Source organism: Balaenoptera physalus (genome assembly GCF_965194825.1).
Source record: "Balaenoptera physalus genome assembly, chromosome: 20".
In the NCBI taxonomy this organism is placed as follows: domain Eukaryota; kingdom Metazoa; phylum Chordata; class Mammalia; order Artiodactyla; family Balaenopteridae; genus Balaenoptera; species Balaenoptera physalus.
The window spans coordinates 60,667,697-60,685,891 of NC_138901.1; the positions used below are offsets into that span (position 1 = coordinate 60,667,697).

The window sequence follows — 18,195 nt, forward strand, 5'->3', positions numbered from 1 at the left end:
ATCTGGTCCACTTCGACGTCCCCTCCATCCACGTGGAGCTGGGCTCGGCGCTGCGCCTCGGTCCCCGGGAGCACGTGCGGCGGCACTCGGTGGCTGAGAAGAGGGACTCGGAGGAGTCGGAGAGCACGGCCCTCTGAGCAGCGCCGCCGACACGCGTGTACCTACGGCTCCGCGCCGTCACGGCCACCGCGAGGTTGGAGCGTGGCGGACACCCGTGTGGCAGATGTCGGCCACACAGATTTTGTGCGTTCCCTCCGGGTGGGGACTCTGGCCTTTTGTTTGATCTTGCCTTTCGACTTTGTGCCTATTTTGACCCCCTTTCAGCCTCCACGCCAAGTGACAGCCCCATCCACCCAAGGGCCTGTGTCTCAGAAACGTCCTCCGCGGGGTGGGGCGTGGAGGGCCCAGCGGCCGGTCCGCCCTGGGCTGCCTGTCGCCTGAGCTGACGGCCACGGCGAGTCCTGCGCGACCAGCCTGATGGTACAGAGCGGGGACAGGGTGGGGGGCTTGCTTACAGGAGCCGAGAAGCCCGGGGCCCTGACCGGCCTGCTGCTTCGCAGGGGAGGGCCGGCCAGGGCGAACCTTCATCCGTGGGCTGTACAGGAAATGGCTAAAAAACGACATCTAACAAACAAACAGTTTTACTTCTCCACGCCATGGACTGAAGCTCCCTTTCCTATCTTAAGGTTTTCTATTTCTGAATTTAAAAAATGACCTTGAGCATGTCTGGAGGGCCCAAAGGTAGCTCCCCAGGCCACCCCCTTCCCCCCCCCCCACCCGCCAACACTAGGTGTCGCTCAGTAATTGCAGCCGCCCAGGAGCATCGGGGCATCCAGGGCACGAAGATGCGGGGTCGCCTCTTTCTGGAGGTCCCAAGTGAATAGCAATAATCCTGTTACCCAAAGCTCAGACAGGAAGGGGAAACCAGCCCGCGGAGACCCCAGGCCTGTGCCCTCGGCCCTGCGGCGGGGAGAGCTTTGCTCACCCTCCCCATGAAGCCCCACCTGCCCTCGGGGAGGAGAGCCGGGGGTGCCTGGTCACAGCTGGGATGAAGGGAGTGAGAAATAGATTCGGGTCATGCATGCAAAGCCCAACCTTACAGTTTTATCCTTTTAAAATAGACATACCTATACAGGATATAATATTTGTATATATGAAATCTATATTTGTTTAATTTGAGCCATTCAATCCAAACCCATGTACAGGTGTACAATGAGAAACTTAAATGCTTAGTTATTTTTCCCAACCAAAAGTGTAAAATAACCCTCCTCCGACAGGGGGATTTGCAAACTTTTGATGTTAACAGCTTTGCTCGCTTGCTGGCAGGGCAGTTCAGTACCCAATTTGTAATGAAGCCCGGGGGGTTGAAAGTTAGTTACCTTTAAATACATGTACAAATAGTTGTCAATGGTAATGTTATTAAAATAGATTTATTATCCCTGAGTGTGGCCTATCTTGTTTTAATAACAAGCTCAAGGGGCCACGGGAGGTGATGCCAGGTGCTGCCTCGGGAGGGACCCCGAGGTCACAGCAAGGCAAGTCCAGTCCTTGGTCTGCGTCTCCCAGCACCTGAAACTTTAAAGCTCCTTCTCTAGTCCCCTGGAAGAATATGCAAATACTAGAGGCATCTTTCTTTGAAAATTCACTTTTCAAACACTAACCTCAGTGTTGTTCATCCTCAAAAGGCGGGCACCGGAGCCACCTGACGCGGTATTTCTCAGCACTCTGTAGGGCGGTGAGTGGCTCTTGTCACGGGGCAAGAAAGCAACAGGGCTCCTCTTTCGCCGGAACAACGGGAAGGCTTGCGTTTCCCCGGAGCCCCTGCGTAGCCGGGCCTGGCCTACCCCGGCTGTGGGTCTGCACAACTTCTGCCAAAACACCAGGCTGCTGAGGCGTGGTGGCTCCCTGGGAACAGGTCCCCGCCACGATCATGCTGTTTCCGGGCACCCTGGGTCCCCAGCGACGGCACAGGGACAAAGCACTCAGGTTCCAAACGCGACCTTCACTGTGTTCTGTTCTTGGAGACGCTTTTCCTGGAGGCTTTGCGTCCACAGCCACGCGCTCCTGGGGCCCCGCTGCCTCTGGGTACAGAGGGGACGGCTGGGCCGCAGCGGGGGGGGGGGGGGTGCGCCCCGACTCCACCTGACAGACTGAAGACGCGGCGTGCACGGAGACGACGTCGGCCTCCTCCACCGCGCAGCGGCTGCGCAGGCCCCGCGTCGCTACTGGGCCCTGACCTTCTTGCTCTGCGGGCTGGGGGGCTGCTCGGCTGGGGCCCGTTTCCGCAGGGGCTCCGCATCCTCCCCGGCGAGCAGGGCCGCCCGCACCTGCCGCAGCTCCCGCCGCTCCCTGCGCTCCTCCATCTCCTCCAGGTCCCCGGCGAACAGGGCCTTCAGTGGCGCCATCAGCTTGGGCACCGTCGGGAGGTCCCCCAGGCTGACCTACGAAGCGAGACGAAGCAGAGAGGCTGGGGTGAGGCCGTCACGGCTCCCAGGCGCTGGCCACACCCCCGTCAGCAGACGCAGCCGTCATGTCAGGCCCAGGGGTGGGACAGGCCCAGCTTGACCACTCAAGAGAACACTGCCTCCCAGGCTTGTGCACAAGCTCAAATGATGTCACTCGGGACCGACTGGGCCTCCAAGAGGCTCTCAATGGACTGTGTGCAGAAGGCCCCCAGTCGTGCTGGGCGGTGGCCCGAGCCTGGCCATCTGCTTGCGGACGGAGGGCGTCTCAGCCCCACCCCGCCCCGCCCGCCCCCGCCCGCCCCCGCCCCGGCTGTCCCGGACCTTCATGTGGTCGAAGGCAATGCCGACTTTCTCATTGAAGTCAGGACTGAAGAGCGGGATCTTGGCGTAGCGCTGGCTGAAGTGGTTCAGCATGACGAACCCTGCGTTCATGCGCATCCCCACGCCGATGGCCTGGGAGGTGGTGCTGCAGAGACGGGGCGGACACAAGGCTGGAGGGAACGAGTCACGCAGACCCCCGCCCAGACTCTGCCTGCTCCGGCACCAGGACTTCCTGCCCAGAGGCGGTCTTCCCACCGCCCCCAGGGAAGCCCAGGCTCTGTGCTGTCAGACCTCCTCCAGTGAGGGCCTCTGAGAAAAGCAGGGGCTGCCGACTTGGGGCAACACGCTCTTCCCTTAAATAGCGCAAGATCCGCCCCTGGCCCCCTTTTCCCGGCTTCCCGCTTATTCAGCGTTATTTCCAGTTCTTTCCAGAGCCGCGCCTCCCCCAGAACCTTGCCTGGAGGGCGCTGCAGAAATAAAGGCAGAGGCTCCGGAGACAACTGCCTGGGGTCAGAAGCCCCCAGGGCCCCTGGAGAGAAGCAGACCAGCCCAGCATCACCGGGGAGGAGCGGGAGGGACCGGCTGACGCAAGCTCAGGGGGCTCCGCTACCTGTGTGTCTTTTCCACGGCTTCCTCTTCCAGACCATCTTCCAAGGTGGCCTCGTGGATCAGGAGGGTGGCGTCCTTCCCTAGAGCGTAAGCACAGGCCCTCTGAGAATACCGCTCGGCCTGGGGTGGCCACAGCACTTGCCCCCGGGCCCTGGGACAAGGCTGCGAGTCAGGACACCCACCAGAATCGTCGGGGGGACCAGAGGTGGCTGCCCGTACTCACCCATCTGGACCAGAGCCTCGCAGGGCATGGTGTCCCCCGAATAGACCACCTTCCAGCCGGACGTGTGCACCAGCGCGCAGCCGAAGGCGTGCTTGCAGTGCCGGACCGGGCAGGTCTGAAACTGAGGGAGCGGGTGATGGGCTCGTGGCCCAGCTACCGCCTCGCCCCCTCCTCCCCACGTCACACGCTCCCGTCCCCCCACCGGCCCTCCCGCGCCCGGGCCCTCCCCATACCTCCTCCAAGCCACAGGTTTCCAGCAGCAAACTAATCAACCTTTCCACTTTGGGGTTGGAGACCTCAGCTCCTTTCTGAAGGCATTTGGCAGGAATAATACTGTGAGAAGATAAAAATACAAACACTTAATCTGAAGTTCAAGTCACTGATTGGAGAGGACCCCGAAATCGCTATGATAAAGAAGCAATTCAATTCCGTCATTGAGGCAGGGAGCGAGGGCGCTCGGCCCTGGAACCGTGTCTGGAGGAAGTGTGGCAAAGATCCAGAAACGGGAACAGACGTGAAGAGGGCAGAGAAAGTGGGAACCGCCTCACCCTGCCCCCGCGGTCTAAGCCTGCCTGGCGCGCTCACCTGACGTGGTGCAGCAGCGGCTGGCACTGGGTGTGGTACTGCTGGAGCCAGGCCCGGAGCTGGGTGGGGGCCACCACGAGCAGAGGGTGGCACGGCTTCCCCAGCGACACCTGCAACGGGGAGAGCAGAGCGCCAAGCGCACGGCGCGCGTTGCAGGGAAAACGGCGTGCCGTGGCCCGAGGCATGGCTGTGCGCTCATTCCAAAGAAGGGCAAAAGGGCAGGGCAGTCCCGTCCTGCGCGACTCACCAGAGCCCGCTCCCTCTGCAGCAGGATGTTCAACAAGCCCTGGGAAGGAGGAGGGGACACGGATCAGCCAGGTCCACACCCGACCTCCTTCCCGCGCTGGGGCCCCTGGGTGCCCGGCGCTCTGGCGGCCACCGCCCCCCTGCCCCCAGCGGACCCAGCCGCCCGCCTCCGGGCGAGGGCAGCTCCGAGCAGCTGCGTGGCGAGGGGAGATGCACGTGGCACCGGGCTTGCGGAAGAGCCCAAGCCCGGGCGGAGGTGCGCGGCAGGGAAGAGGGAGGCGGCCCGCTCACCGTGTGGTGGTCCGCGTGCAGGTGGGACACGAACACGGCAGCGAGGGTGCCCAGGAGCCAGTCTACTTCGTCTCCGTAGTGGCGGCACAGCTGCCCGAAGGTGCCCTCCCCGCAGTCCAGCAGCAGGGACGCGTCGGAGCTACGAGAGGAGATAGGTTTGCCCTCAGGGAGGAGGGCAGGACGAGGCTGGGTGCCCGTCTCCCGGGACCGCTCAGCTCCTCCCGCGGGAGCTGCTGTCAAGGGGATGGTGGTCTCACACGTCCGTCCTTGTGACACGAAATACTGTCGCGACGCTCTGTGAAGTTAAGTGCACGGAGCGTACCTAGAGCTACACAGATGCTGGGCACCCAAGAGAGTTTCTGCGGAAGGAGAGGGTGAGGACATGAAATCCACAAGACTCTACTTAGAAGGAACGTGGCGACAGCCGCTGTGGCCGCCAGGAGACCTGGAGGCTCTGCTTTAGCTGGCACGGCCCGGGGACAGCGGCTGCACCAACGCCCTCTGGGAAAGGCCGGGGCCGCTTCCCGCCAGCTCCTCCGTCACAAGAGAAACACGTCCCAGACCCGTGCGCTTCTGTTGTCGGGGTGCCCCTTACGACTGCCAAGTACGTTTAACACATTATTCGGCTGTTAGCCACCCACCACCAGCACCCGGATGACAAAGCAAAACTTAAAAACGAGCCTGGCTTCCCGCAGACAGCCCGGGTCCACCTCCCTGCGGACCTACACCACCAGGCAAACCCAGGTGGCTCACAAAGCGAACGCAGGAGTCCCGAAGCCGCTCCGCACCCCAGCAGCACCAGTGAGGGGCCCTGTGACACAAGAGGCGGACGCCAGTCCTGGCCTGGGTCTGCCCCACCGCCAGCCATGAGCAGCCTGGGGCAGGTGCACCGATGATGGGGCTGCGGGAGGTGGCCAGTCACGGGTTCACAGGAGGGACGTGGAAACTCAGCGAAGGGCGACGGCATACACGTCAGCGGTTTTCAGCCGAAGACGTAACTACGGGTGCCTCCCTCCAGTCCAGCGAGCTACGGAGGCCATAACCGCCTGACCCCTCCCCCCGGGCCCCAGCCAAGATGGGCCTCCAGGGACGTACAGGCTGAACCTCCAGGTTAGCCTGGCGGGTGGAACAGGATCTGCTGAGAAAACCCCGGGCTCCCGATTACGGGCGCCTCCCATGCAAGGATTAATACCTGATGTTGATGAGAGTGGAGCTGACATTCCGGATCTTCATAGGGATCGCGGACCCCGTTCCGAGGAAGACCACTTCTGGGTACTGGCCTCTCTTCTCTATGGAAAGACACACGTCAAGCTGTTCACTTCTTCCGGTCAGAAGTGAGCCAGCACTGGAGTTAAGTCCAGCTCCACAGGAGGGGCTGGTGGTCCGACCTCCTTACACACGGGCCTGGGGCGAGGGGCCCCGGCGCTGCCTGGGAAGGAGAGCAAAGGAATTCCACAGGCCTTTCTGCAGCAGAGTTGCTCTAAGTGTTAAATAGCAAAGGCCACCTTTTCATGCTACAAGTCAGCATTTATCTACCGGGGCTGGGGTCCCCGGCCAGGCCCTGCTGCACTTTGCAGGGGTTCCGAGGGCCAGCTCCCAGAGAAGAGGCAGAGCCGCCTAGATTCTGAAGATGGGCCCCGCTTGGCCCGACAGGCCCCGGGTGCACGTTCACGAGTATGATCTAAATGGACCTTTAACGTGCAAACCAGAAACCCATCTCAAACCCACGGCACGTGCAGCCAGGAGGCTCATCTTCCTGAAATACCAGACGGGTGCCAGCTGGATTAAACCTGAACCCGCCCTGTGGTCCAGCCTTGTTTCTCCGCCTCATTCGTGAGCTGAAAACACCACTGGGAAAACCAAGTACTGGAAAGAGGGCACGGAGTTCCCCAGACTGCTCTTCCTGTCAGGGCGGTGAGAGCCCAGCAAGGTGAGTGACATGGCCGGAATCTTCTGTGGACCCTTCCCGGCAAAGCCAGGACTAGGCTGCCAGCTCTGTCCAGGGCCTCACAGGAGGCCCCAGAACCACCGCACTCAGCTCAGCATGGGCCTCGCCAGGAGAGCCTGGGCACCGTCACCTAACCAAGTGGTCCGGGCGGGGGCCGGCACTGGTGGTCTTAAGCGGAGGCCAGAGAAGCAATGGCTTAAACAGGTACCCAGGGCTCAACGGGGCCACGCGGACCCTCCACTCAGTGCTGTGCGAACAGCTGCAGGAGGGCAGAGGCCAGGAGACACCGGGGCTGGGCCCTGGTCTGGCTCACCCGCTGGGGCCGGGCCGTCCTGCACAGTCTTCCTGTACTCCTGCACGCTCTCCTGGAAATTAGGCAGCTCCAGGGCCTCAGTAATGAATTCCTCAGGGTCGCAAGTTACGATGGCATCCCTGCAAGAAGAAGGCATCTTGGGGCATCAGGGGAGCGTGTGGCCCCAGGCAAACACCCTGCCCATCCAGCTCAATCCCTGGGGACCGCCTGCAGAAAATGCTTTCAAATCTAAGTGACTGGGGCCTGGGGCGGCTCCGCTCTCCTGCCCGGCAGACCTTTTCCCAGCTCAGGGCTCCTCAGAACCTCTCAGCTCAAAGCGGGACGGGGCAGCCCTGGCACTCCTGACATTTGGGGGGGGGGGGGGATGGACGGGACGGTGCGGGCACTCTACGCAGCCCCCTGACCTCTGCTCGCTACACCCACTAGCACTGGGCATCCCCCAGGACCAGGGGTAGGGAAGGGGGCCCTTCAAGGGCCCCAACTATTCACCGCAACAGTGCCTGGTGTCCAACAGTGGTCCAGAACAGAGTCTGCCCGGACACAGACACCACGGCGTGCACAGGACACTTCCAGTTATTCAAGGGTGAGATTTTAAAAGTTAAAGATGCAGGGCCGTAAACACCTCTTGGGTGACTGGCTAAGGTGAACGCTGCAGCGCCTTTCACCAGGTGCCTCGGGCAGTGCCGCCCCGACCCGCTAACCCCACTCTCACAATCACCCTAAGGAAACACGGTTCTCCTCAAGGACTTTTATATAAGGCACTTGTTTCGCTACAACAGCAAAAAGCTGGAAATGCCTCCAACGCACCAACACCCGTATCTGGAACACCGGCGACAGTCTCCTTACGAAGACTATCGTGACGCAGGAAAAGACTGGCAGCGCGTCAGGCCCTACACCCACGGTGTAGACGTGTATTTTAACACATCCCCACGTACTCAAAGATAAAAAAACACAAAATGTTAACCATCGCTGTGTCAGGGTGATGGGATTATGGCTGACTGATTTTCTTCACCCTACGCTCACTCATTTTCCACGTTCCAAAACAACGAACACACACAACTGTTAACAGAGGCAACTTTCGGGAAAGGACAGCCGTCAGCCCCCGCCTCCCCCAGATCAAATTAAAATGGGACGCAGCCACCGTCCGCCACCTATCCTCTGTGGCGCTTCCTGGGTCTGACACGGAGACCACGCGGCTGAGGAGCCTGCGCCATTGACCCCCCGGCCCCTCCCAGAACGAGCCCGACACGCCCCACCCCCGGCCCCTCCCAGAACGAGCCCGACACGCCCCGCCCCCGGCCCCTCCCAGAACGAGCCCGACACGCCCCGCCCCCGGCCCCTCCCAGAACGAGCCCGACACGCCCCACCCCCGGCCCCTCCCAGAACGAGCCCGACGCGCCCCGCCCCCACCGACTGAGACCACACCGACCTCTGCCACTCGCGCCGGGGCCGGAGCTGGTACTTGAGGAGACACTGGCCGCGGACCAAGGGCATGCAGGGGGCAAGCCCTCCTTCCTGTAAGAGACGGAACCACGGTCCGCAAGGGGCAGCTGGCTGGGGGCTGGGCAAGGGGCCGAGCTGGGCCACTACCTGAGGGCGGAGGCTGGCGAGTGGGGGGAAGATGCCGGGGTGGATGAGGCTGAGCTGCGTCTGGATCTTGTGGCTGCGGAGGTTGTGGACCGACTCACAGTGCTCGTTCAGGACCAGGTGCTGGGTGTCGGGCCCGAACCTAAGACGGACGGACACACGGTCAGCACGGCCTCCTTCTGGGAACACTCTCACCCGCGGGGCGGCACTGGGGACGGGGCAGCCGGGTGCTGGGAGTGTTCAAGAGGGTGAGTGACCTGTCCACCGAGGTCACCCTACGTGGCCAGACACAGCCCTGCTCCTCCTCCTCCTCAGAGCCCGGCGTCTCTGCAAAGTCAGAGGCCCTGGGCGTGTGGGAAGGACACCAGGAAAACCAGGAGCAGGTACAGTGCTGGGGACTTGGAAACACAGGGAGCACGGGGGGAGAAAGAGGAAAATGGTGATGGGCGTCAGCACTCAGACCCCGGGGGGCAGAGGACCAGGGCGCCGAGGAGGGACTGCCGGGGCCGGCGGGGGAGGGCGGTATCACCACGCGTCACCACGCCCCCGGATCCAACCCCAGCAAGTCCTTCCACCCGGCACCGGCCTCGGCCAACAAAACCAGGAGAGTGGGACCCGTCCTCCCGGTTGCTGAACGTGGGTTGTCGGCAAGATCAGGAGAGGGAAATGAAGCGTGTTTAACGCGCTGCCTGACGTGTCGTGGACGCTCAGTAAACTGAAGCTGCGGCTTTATCCTTGCAAGACTCTTCTTTAGGAAACACGCACGGGATGGTCCAGAGGCAGGATTTGTTCAGAGCTGAGGAAACCAGCCCCAGGCAAGCGGGGACGGTCTTCACAGCGGGGACGCCCCCAGAATCCAGGGAGGGCAGGAACCCCAGGGAGAGCTCAGGCGGGGGGGCAGGGGCGGCGGCGGAACCGCGGCTGGCGTGCGCCGGGGCTCCTACCTCTCCATCCACTGCTGGTATCTGCTGTCCAGGAGCACATGCTCTGGGGTCATGTGGACCACCAGGGCCACGGGGGCTTCGGCTCTTCCTTGGAAACTGGGAGGAAGGAAGCAGGGGGCTCTGCTGGGTCAAGTGGTGCAAACTCAGGACACGCGGATCCGGGGCCGGGCAGCCAGGGAAGGCGCTGTGCAGAGCCGTGGTGGCCCAGGCCTCGGCAGGGGCAGGACTGGTCAGTGCCAGGCCGGCCTTCCTGAGCCGTGTCGGCTCTCACCTCTCCGCCCGGAGACCCCTCCTTACCTCCTGAAGGTGGCATTCTCACAGAGGGGCTGAATGAATCCTTCGTCTGGACATTCTACCACGACGAAAGCGATCCTGGGGTCTGGGGCGGTGCAGATCTCTTCAGGCAGAATCTGTGAAGTCACTGAGGTCAGGACGTGCTCCCAGGGCAGGCCCTCGAGTCACCTGCTAACACCGCATCACCCTCCAGAGAAGCGCCGACATAAGATCACCACCTGCACCCTTCTCGCCCTCTCCGCTGACACGCAGACAGGCGGCCGCCCGCTGGCAGAGGGCATTTCACACCTGAAGGGGCCAGACGGCCCGGTGTGGCACGCATGGTTCTCTCAGGTCGCGTGGTCCTGACGTCCTTACATCTCGTGACAACGTCATTCCCTTGGGCCACGCATCCGAATTCCACCCTTATGGGGTCCACCCTGAGCTCAAGTACAAGGGAAAGCACCCATCCTGTAAGGAGACCCCCAAATCCTAAAGAGACAACCCCCAGAAACGGCCCGACACGGCCAGCTCTGATGTGCAGGACAAGCCTCGACAAGAGACCCTGTTTTATCGCTCAGCTAAGTCCTGAAATCCAAGCTGTTCAGTCCCCTCAAAAGTGGTGTCTGCAGGGCCGGACCCAGGCAGTGACTCGGTCCAGCGTCCCGGTCCCTGCCTGTCACTGCTGAGACTGCAGCAACAGGGCACACCTCACCTCTCTTCCTTCGAATGTGATGCTTTTCCCGTCCTTGACAGCAGCAATGATGGGCGCAATGGCAGCTGTTCCGCTGAAACGAGAGGCGAGGCCTCGGTGAGGGCGGGGCTCTGGGAGCTCAGCGCGCCCGGCGAGGCCCCCCAGCTGTCCCCGCCACTCACACTGGGAGGCCCAGCTCCTTCGCTTTGAGTACTAAGAAGTTTCCCTTCTTCATGTGGAGCTGTAAGGAAGAGATCTCCATGTAATTCCCGTGACTGATGAAGAAGCTTGGTTTTCGTCATTCGTTTTGAAATCAGTTGAGTTTAGCACTAAAAGCTGAATGATTTAAAACCAAGGTGTTTTATTTCCCATTAACTCCTTACACATCTAATAAAATGCAATCCATTTCCATATCAAATAAGACGTGTCCTCCAAGTACCTGGAGGAGAAAACACTGTTGCTTTTATTATCCTGCGCGGGTCAAGTAACAGCCAAAGGAGTGTCACCGGAACACGTTCTAGCAGAAATGATCGCGTAACCACCAAGTGACATGGCATTCCAGTGACAAGGACAGGGTAGAGCGTGTGGATGGTTTTTCTCCTCTACTTTTCATGTATTTGGCAAAACTGTGCTGTTGCTTTTATACGAAGTTACAATAAAAAGTTCCCAGTATTCTCTTATTATGTTAAAAGGGAAATCAATAATCCTAACACAAAACCTCATAATCATTCTGTACTTAAAAACTCATGTCCCAACGTTTTAGAAATCCACATATTTCCTACCTAGTAACAGGAAAAAGTCAGAAATGGCATAAAATGTTAATAAGTCTTTCAAGGTTGACTTATATTTGAATTTCATTTTCTTCCTTAGATCTTTAGAAGCTATTTGCATTTCCTTTTAACTTCCTGAATTTAGGAAACTACTCTTAGGGCCAAGTCTCCAGTTTGGAGCCGAAAGCCTTATTAGGATTCTAGGATTTTCTATCTTGGAAAACGTTATCCTAGAGGAATGATGACAGCTTAATTGTGAGCACATAATACAAACATGACAGAACTTAGATGACACCTTCAGATAACGACATTAACAGGCACTGTGGTGACCACAGACCCAGATGAAACTGGATGGAAGCAAAATGTTTCTAATGTTGAACAGGAATGTCAGGCCTAAGGCCGGTAAAACCTGTGCCTCCACTACGAGCTCAATTCAACCCGTGGAGAAAGTTGTTCCCGTCTGAAAACCGAACGCCAGCTCACAGGCCCCAGGGCAGCAGACGGCTGCCTGAAGCCCGGGCTCCTATCAGACAAGAGCTTCTCAGACCCTCACACCCAGAGCCTATTTCTCCCACCTCCCAGAATTTGAACTAGCTTTGCTTTACCGCCTTCTGAACCCTTAGCCGAGAAGCAGCAAATTTTCAGGAAAGGGAAAAGCGGCTGCAGCATGACACAGTGGGAGGAGCAGCAACAGACGGGAGGAGCCAGAGGCCAGGACACAGCCTGCGGCGACTTGGTGTTGGCGCCTCGGCTCCCAGGACAGCTGCCCCCAAACAGCTCCCTGATCACACAGAACACACCATGGTCGACGTAATCTGTTCAGGAAGGATCGATGCAGGGCCACTCAAAAGATTAGCACGTAAACTGCTCTGAAAATTATTCTGCTGCCTAAAAATACAGACACACAGAAGTAACAAGCCTATGGGCAACAGTACTTAACTTTTATAAAAGTTAAGTACTTTTTATATCTAACTAAAATAGATATAAACTATTTTTATAGATACAGATATTACTTTTTACTATCTAAGTAAGTTGATGGAAGTTATACTGGCAATGATCTTACAACTAACAACTGATATTACTACTAACCTTTCATGACTGTTCACTTGCTGGTGTTAAAAATTTTTACAAATGGATGAAAATTACAAATATATTTTAAAATCAACTTTACCAAGTCGACTTTAAATCAAATATATTGCTTTAAAAAAAAAAAAAATCAGAGCTCACGAAAAAGCAATGTAGTCTTACCGGAGATTAGACAACTGTTTGCTGCAGGTTCTAGTATAATAAAATTTTAATGCAAAGTCCTATTGAAAGTAGGCAATTAGATCTGAAAAACACGTGATTGTAATAACATTTTCATAGAATTTGACCAACTTCAGTTTACCAATCTAGGCCTTTGTGAATGCTAGCCAACATTAAAATTAGTCCAGGTGCTTCCCTGGTGGCGCAATGGTTGAGAATCTGCCTGCCCATGTTCGAGCCCTGGTCTGGGAAGATCCCACATGCCGCGGAGCAACTAGGCCCGTGAGCCACAATTGCTGAGCCTGCGCGTCTGGAGCCTGTGCTCCGCAACAAGAGAAGCCGCGATAGAGGCCCGCGCACCGCAATGAAGAGTGGCCCCCACTTGCCGCAACTAGAGAAAGCCCTCGCACAGAAACGAAGACCCAACACAGCCATAAATAAATAAATAAATAAATAAAAATTAGTCCAGTGTCAACCCACCAAGGTCATGTGACTTTTCTGGACTGTTAAACTTTGTTGTAATAAAATGAGAGAGAAAAAAAAATTAGTCCAATGTCAGCAGCTCAATGACTACAGTAAGATGATATAAACTAAAACAGAGCCTTAATAAAGGCCTGATTCATTTGAAGGGAAATGAAGCTTTTTGTGAAAAAGTAGTCTTTTGATCCTTCTCAAACTCTTCCAAAAAATCGAAGAGGAGGAACACCCCCAAACTCATTCTATGAGGCCACCATCACCCTGATACCAAAACCAGACAAAGATGTCACAAAGAAAGAAAATTACAGGCCAGTATCTTTGATGAATATAGATGCAAAAATTCTCAACAAAATATTAGCAAATTGAATCCAACAACACACAAAAAAGATCATACACCACGATCAAGTGGGATTTATCCCAGGGATGCAAGGATTCTTCAATATACGCAAATCAATCAATGTGATACACCATATTAACAAACTGAAGAATAAAAACCATATGATCATCTCAATAGATGCAGAAAAAGCTTTTGACAAAATTCAACACCCATGTATAATAAAAACTCTCCAAAAGGTGGGCATAGAGGGAAACTACCTCAACATAATAAAGGCCATATGTGACAAACCCACAGCAAACATTATTCTCAATGGTGAAAACACTGAAACGATTTCCTCTAAAATCAGGAAAAACACAAGGGTGCCCACTCTCGTCATTATTATTCAACATAACTTTGGAAGTCCTAGCCACAGCATTCAGAGAAGAAAAAGAAATAAAAGGAATCCAAATTGGCAAAGAAGAAGTAAAACTGTCACTGTTTGCAGGTGACATGATACTATATATAGAAAATCCTAAAGATGCCACCAGCAAACTACTAAAGCCAATCAATGAATTTAGTAAAGTTGCAGGATACAAATTAATACACAGAAATCTCTTGCAATCCTATACACTAACAACAAAAGACCAAAAAGAGAAATTAAGGAAACAATCCCACTTACCACTGCAACAAAAAGAATAAAATACCTAGGAATAAACCTACCTAAGGAGGCAAAAGACCTGTATGCAGAAAACTTTAAGATACTGATGAAAAAAATCAAAGATGACACAAACACATATAGAGATATACCATGTGCTTGGATTGGAAGAATCAATATTGTGAAAATGACTATACTACCCAAAGCGATCTACAGATTCAACGCAATCCCTATCAAACTACCAATGGCATTTTTCACAGAACTAGAACAAAAGATTTTACAATTTGTATGGAAACACAGAGGACTCTGAATAGCCAAAGCAATCTTGAGAAAGAAAAACAGAACTGGAGGAATCAGCCTCCCTGACTTCAGACTATACTACAAAGCTAAAGTAATCAAGAAAATGTGGTACTGGCACAAAAACATATGTATCAATGGAATAGGATAGAAAGCCCAGAGATAAACCCATGCAGCTATGGTCACCTAATCTATGACAAATCAGGCAAAAACATACAATGGAGAGGACTTCCCTGGTGGTGCAGTGGTTAAGAATCCGCCTGCCAATGCAGGGGACACAGGTTTGAGCCCTGATCCGGGAAGAACCCACATGCCGCGGAGCAACTAAGCCCGTGCGCCACAACTACTGAGCTGCGCTATAGAGCCTGCGAGCCACAACTACTGAAGCCTGCGTGCCTAGAGCCCGTGCTGTGCAACAAGAGAAGCCACCGCAATGAGAAGCCCACGCACCGCAACAAAGAGTAGCCACCACTCGTCACAACTAGAGAAAGCCCGTGCGCAGGAATGAAGACCCAACGCAGCCAAAAATAAATTAAATAAATAAATTTTTTAAAATTAAAAAAATATATATACAATGGAGAAAAGACAGCCTCTTCAATAAGTGGTGCTGGGAAAACTGGACAGCTACATATAAAAGAATGAAACTGGAACACTCCCTAACATCATACACAAAAATAAACTCAAAATGGATTCGAGACCTAAATGTAAGCCCGGACACTATAAAACTCTTAGAGGAAAACATAGGAAGAACACTCTTTGACCTGAATCACAGCAAGATCTTTTTTGATCCACCTCCTAGAGTACTGGAAATAAAAACAAAAATAAACAAATGGGACCTAATGAAACTTCAAAGCTTTTGCACAGCAAAGGAAACCATAAACAAGACGAAGGGACAACCCTCAGAATGGGACAAAATATTTGCAAACAAAGTAACTGACAAAGGATTAATCTCCAAAATATACAAGCAGCTCAAACAGCTCAATATCAAAAAAACAAACAACCCAATCAAAAAATGGGAAGACCTAAATAGACATTTCTCCAAAGAAGACATAGATGGCCAATGAGCACATCAAAAGATGCTCAACATCACTAATTATCAGAATAATGCAAATCAAAACTACAATGAGGTATCACCTCACACTGGTCAGAATGGCCATAATCAAAAAACCTACAAACAATAAATGCTGGAGAGGGCGTGGAGAAAAGGGAACCTTCAATAAACTATTGGTGGGAATGCAAATTGATTCAGCCACTATGGAAAACAGCATAGAGTTTCCTTAAAAAACTAAAGATAGAACTACCCATTACTGGGCATATACCCAGAGAAAACCATAATTCAAAAAAATACATGCACCCCAATGCTCATAGCAGCTCTATTTACAATAGCCAAGACATGGAAGCAACCTAAATGTCCATCAACAGAGGAATGGATAAAGAAGATGCGGTACATATATACAATGGAATATTACTCAGCCATAAAAAGGAACGAAATTGGGTAATTTGTAGGGACGTGGATGGACCTACAGAGTGTCATACACAGTGAAATAAGGCAGAAAGAGAAAAGCAAATGTCGTATAATAACGCATATATGTGGAATCTAGAAAAAAGGTATAGGTTATCTTATTTGCAAAGCAGAAATAGAGACACAGACGTAGAGAACAAATGTATGGCTACCAAGGGGGAAGCGGGTGGGGTGGGAGGAACTGGGAGACTGGGATTGACATATACACATTATTGATACTATTTATAAAATAGACACCTGATGGGAACATACCATATAGCACAGGGAACTCTACCTAACGCACTGTGGTAGCCTAAATGGGAGGGAAGTCCAAAAAGGAGGGGATATCTGTACGTGTGTGGCTGATTAACTTTGTTGTGTACTGGAGGCTAACACACATTGGGAAGCAAACATGCTCCAATAAAAATTAATTAAAAAAAAAGCAATCCCCAAATCCTCAGAAATATTTCTGCTGTAATTTAAAACAAACAAACAAACAAACATGGGGTCCATAGACACAATGGAGTATTACTCAGCCATTAAAAAGAAAAAAAAATGAAATAATGCCATTTCCAGCCACAGGGAAGGAGGTAGAGGTGATCGTACTAAGTGAAGGTAGTGAGACAGGGAAAGACAAGTATAATAAGACACCACTCACGGGTGGAATCTAAAAGTGGATACACATGAACTTTACAAAACAGACACAGCCTCACGGACTTAGAAGAGAAACCTGTGGTTACCGAAAGGGAAAGGTGGTGGGCAGGGAGACATAAGCAGGTTGAGGTTAACATATACACACTACTATTTATAAAATAATCCACAAGGACCCAGGCTACAGCACAAGGAACCCTACTCAACACTCTGGAATAACCGACATGGGAAGAGAACCCGAAAAAGCACACACATAGGTCTGCGTATAAGGAAATCAAGTTCCTGTACACGGAGGAAAAAACAGCAGCGGTAACAAAACCCGCAACGCTGTAAATCACCTACACGCCAATAAAAAATAAAATTTAAAATAGAAAAAAAGAAAAAAAAAAAAAGCCAAATCTGTTCCCCTCAGGCCTCGGTGCCCTGAGCTGGTGTCACATCCCTGGAGCCCAAGCAGGCTTGGGGCCCAAGGCTGGACTGTCAAGGGCTAAGAGAACCAGGGAGGACATGCCAGCAAACGAGCCCCGCCTGGGACCTGGCCTGCCTGGTGCCCTGGGCACGTGCCCACCCTCTCCAGACCCAGGCGGGCCCTCCTACAGCGAAACCAAGCAGGTGCGCCCAAAGGATGGTGGAGCCCGTGGGCTGGAAGAGCTCCGAGAGTCCCCTGGGCTCCACGCCTCCTTAGGGTCTCCCCACCTACCTACAGAAGACAGCACCCTCGGCAGAGTGGTGACGCCGGAGTGGGGACTGGCTGAAGGCGGGAAGGGCCGTAAGAGGTGAGGGGAAGAATTCACGAGACACAAGCCTGGGGCGTTTCTTCTGGCCCATTCCCCTCTAACTGGCAACCCGGGAACAGCACTTTGCCTCAGGCTCTGGTTGCCGGGGAACCAGAGCCGGTCACGGAGAAATGCTGCCGCCTTGTGGCCGTTTCCCGTAACAACAACTTTAAAACCAGTGCTGAGGGGCACTCGATCTTCCCAAGGCCTGCGGGGCTGTGAATGACACCTGCCCTCAAGAAATGCCCTGGGGTAAATCATCGGAAAAGAATTCAAAACAGGGCTGACTTTCAACAGGCCAATTTCAAGAGGTAAATTATGCACACACTGTATTAAAAAAAAAAAAAAAAAAAAAAGCACATGGAAAGATACTCAACATCGCTCAGTATTAAAGAAATGCAAATCAAAATTACAATGAGGTATCACCTCACACCGGTCAGAATGGTGTCATCGTCAAAAAAAAGTCTACAAAGAATAAATGCTGGAGAGGGCATGGGGAAAAGAGAACCCTCCTACACTGTTGGTGGGGATGAAAACTGGTACAGCCGCTATGGAGAACAGTATGGAGGTTCCTTAAAAAACTAAGCGTAGAATTAGCATATGATCCAGCAATCCCAGTCCTGGGCTTAGATCCGGAGAAAATCCTAATTCGAAAGGACACGAGCACCCCTCTTTTCAGGGCAGCACTATTTACAACAGCCAAGACACAGACGCACCCGAATCGACCAACGACAGATAAATGAAGCATATGCGGTGCATGTGTGCACTGGAATACTACTCGGCCATAAAAAAAGAACGAACTAATGCCATTTCCAGCAACACGGATGGACCGAGAGATTGTCACATTCAGTGAAGTAAGTCAGAGAGAGAAAGACAAATATCATAAGATATCAATTACAGGTGCAATCTATACATTCATACAATCCAACTAATTTACAAAAGAGAAACAGACTCACAGACTACGAAAACAAACTTACGGTTATCGAAAAGGAAAGATGGGGGAGGGAT

The 18,195-nt window shown here is 53.7% G+C and overlaps 2 protein-coding genes across 6 annotated transcripts in view; one reads left to right on the forward strand and one right to left on the reverse strand.

Moving 5' to 3' along the window:
* Nucleotides 1-18,195, forward strand: part of ARHGAP44 (Rho GTPase activating protein 44) — a 490,736-nt gene that overhangs the window by 449,139 nt on the left and 23,402 nt on the right. For 2 of the 4 annotated variants that reach the window (XM_082441382.1, XM_082441383.1), the window contains one exon: nt 1-1,438. The exons of 1 other annotated variant lie outside the window; for it this stretch is intronic. In XM_082441382.1, coding sequence (XP_082297508.1) covers nt 1-137 — 137 coding nt within the window. In that variant the 3' untranslated portion in view covers nt 138-1,438. Of the gene's footprint in view, nt 1,439-18,195 lie in introns of those variants that run through there. One more of the 4 variants, XM_082441385.1, reaches the window with a different exon arrangement.
* The window catches only part of ELAC2 (elaC ribonuclease Z 2), a 27,964-nt gene continuing 11,180 nt past the window's right edge, over nt 1,412-18,195 (reverse strand). The window contains exons 9-24 of one of the 2 annotated variants that reach the window (XM_082441381.1): nt 10,682-10,740; nt 10,521-10,593; nt 9,830-9,942; nt 9,533-9,628; nt 8,592-8,730; nt 8,431-8,516; nt 7,002-7,120; nt 5,933-6,029; nt 4,741-4,879; nt 4,451-4,489; nt 4,204-4,313; nt 3,852-3,951; nt 3,619-3,739; nt 3,397-3,475; nt 2,787-2,931; nt 1,412-2,441 (exon numbers count right to left, since the gene is read on the reverse strand). In XM_082441381.1, the coding sequence (XP_082297507.1) occupies nt 2,223-2,441; nt 2,787-2,931; nt 3,397-3,475; nt 3,619-3,739; nt 3,852-3,951; nt 4,204-4,313; nt 4,451-4,489; nt 4,741-4,879; nt 5,933-6,029; nt 7,002-7,120; nt 8,431-8,516; nt 8,592-8,730; nt 9,533-9,628; nt 9,830-9,942; nt 10,521-10,593; nt 10,682-10,740 (1,734 nt within the window). In that variant the 3' untranslated portion in view covers nt 1,412-2,222. Of the gene's footprint in view, nt 2,442-2,786; nt 2,932-3,396; nt 3,476-3,618; nt 3,740-3,851; nt 3,952-4,203; nt 4,314-4,450; nt 4,490-4,740; nt 4,880-5,932; nt 6,030-7,001; nt 7,121-8,430; nt 8,731-9,532; nt 9,629-9,829; nt 9,943-10,520; nt 10,594-10,681; nt 10,741-18,195 lie in introns of both variants that reach the window. The other variant, XM_082441380.1, reaches the window with a different exon arrangement.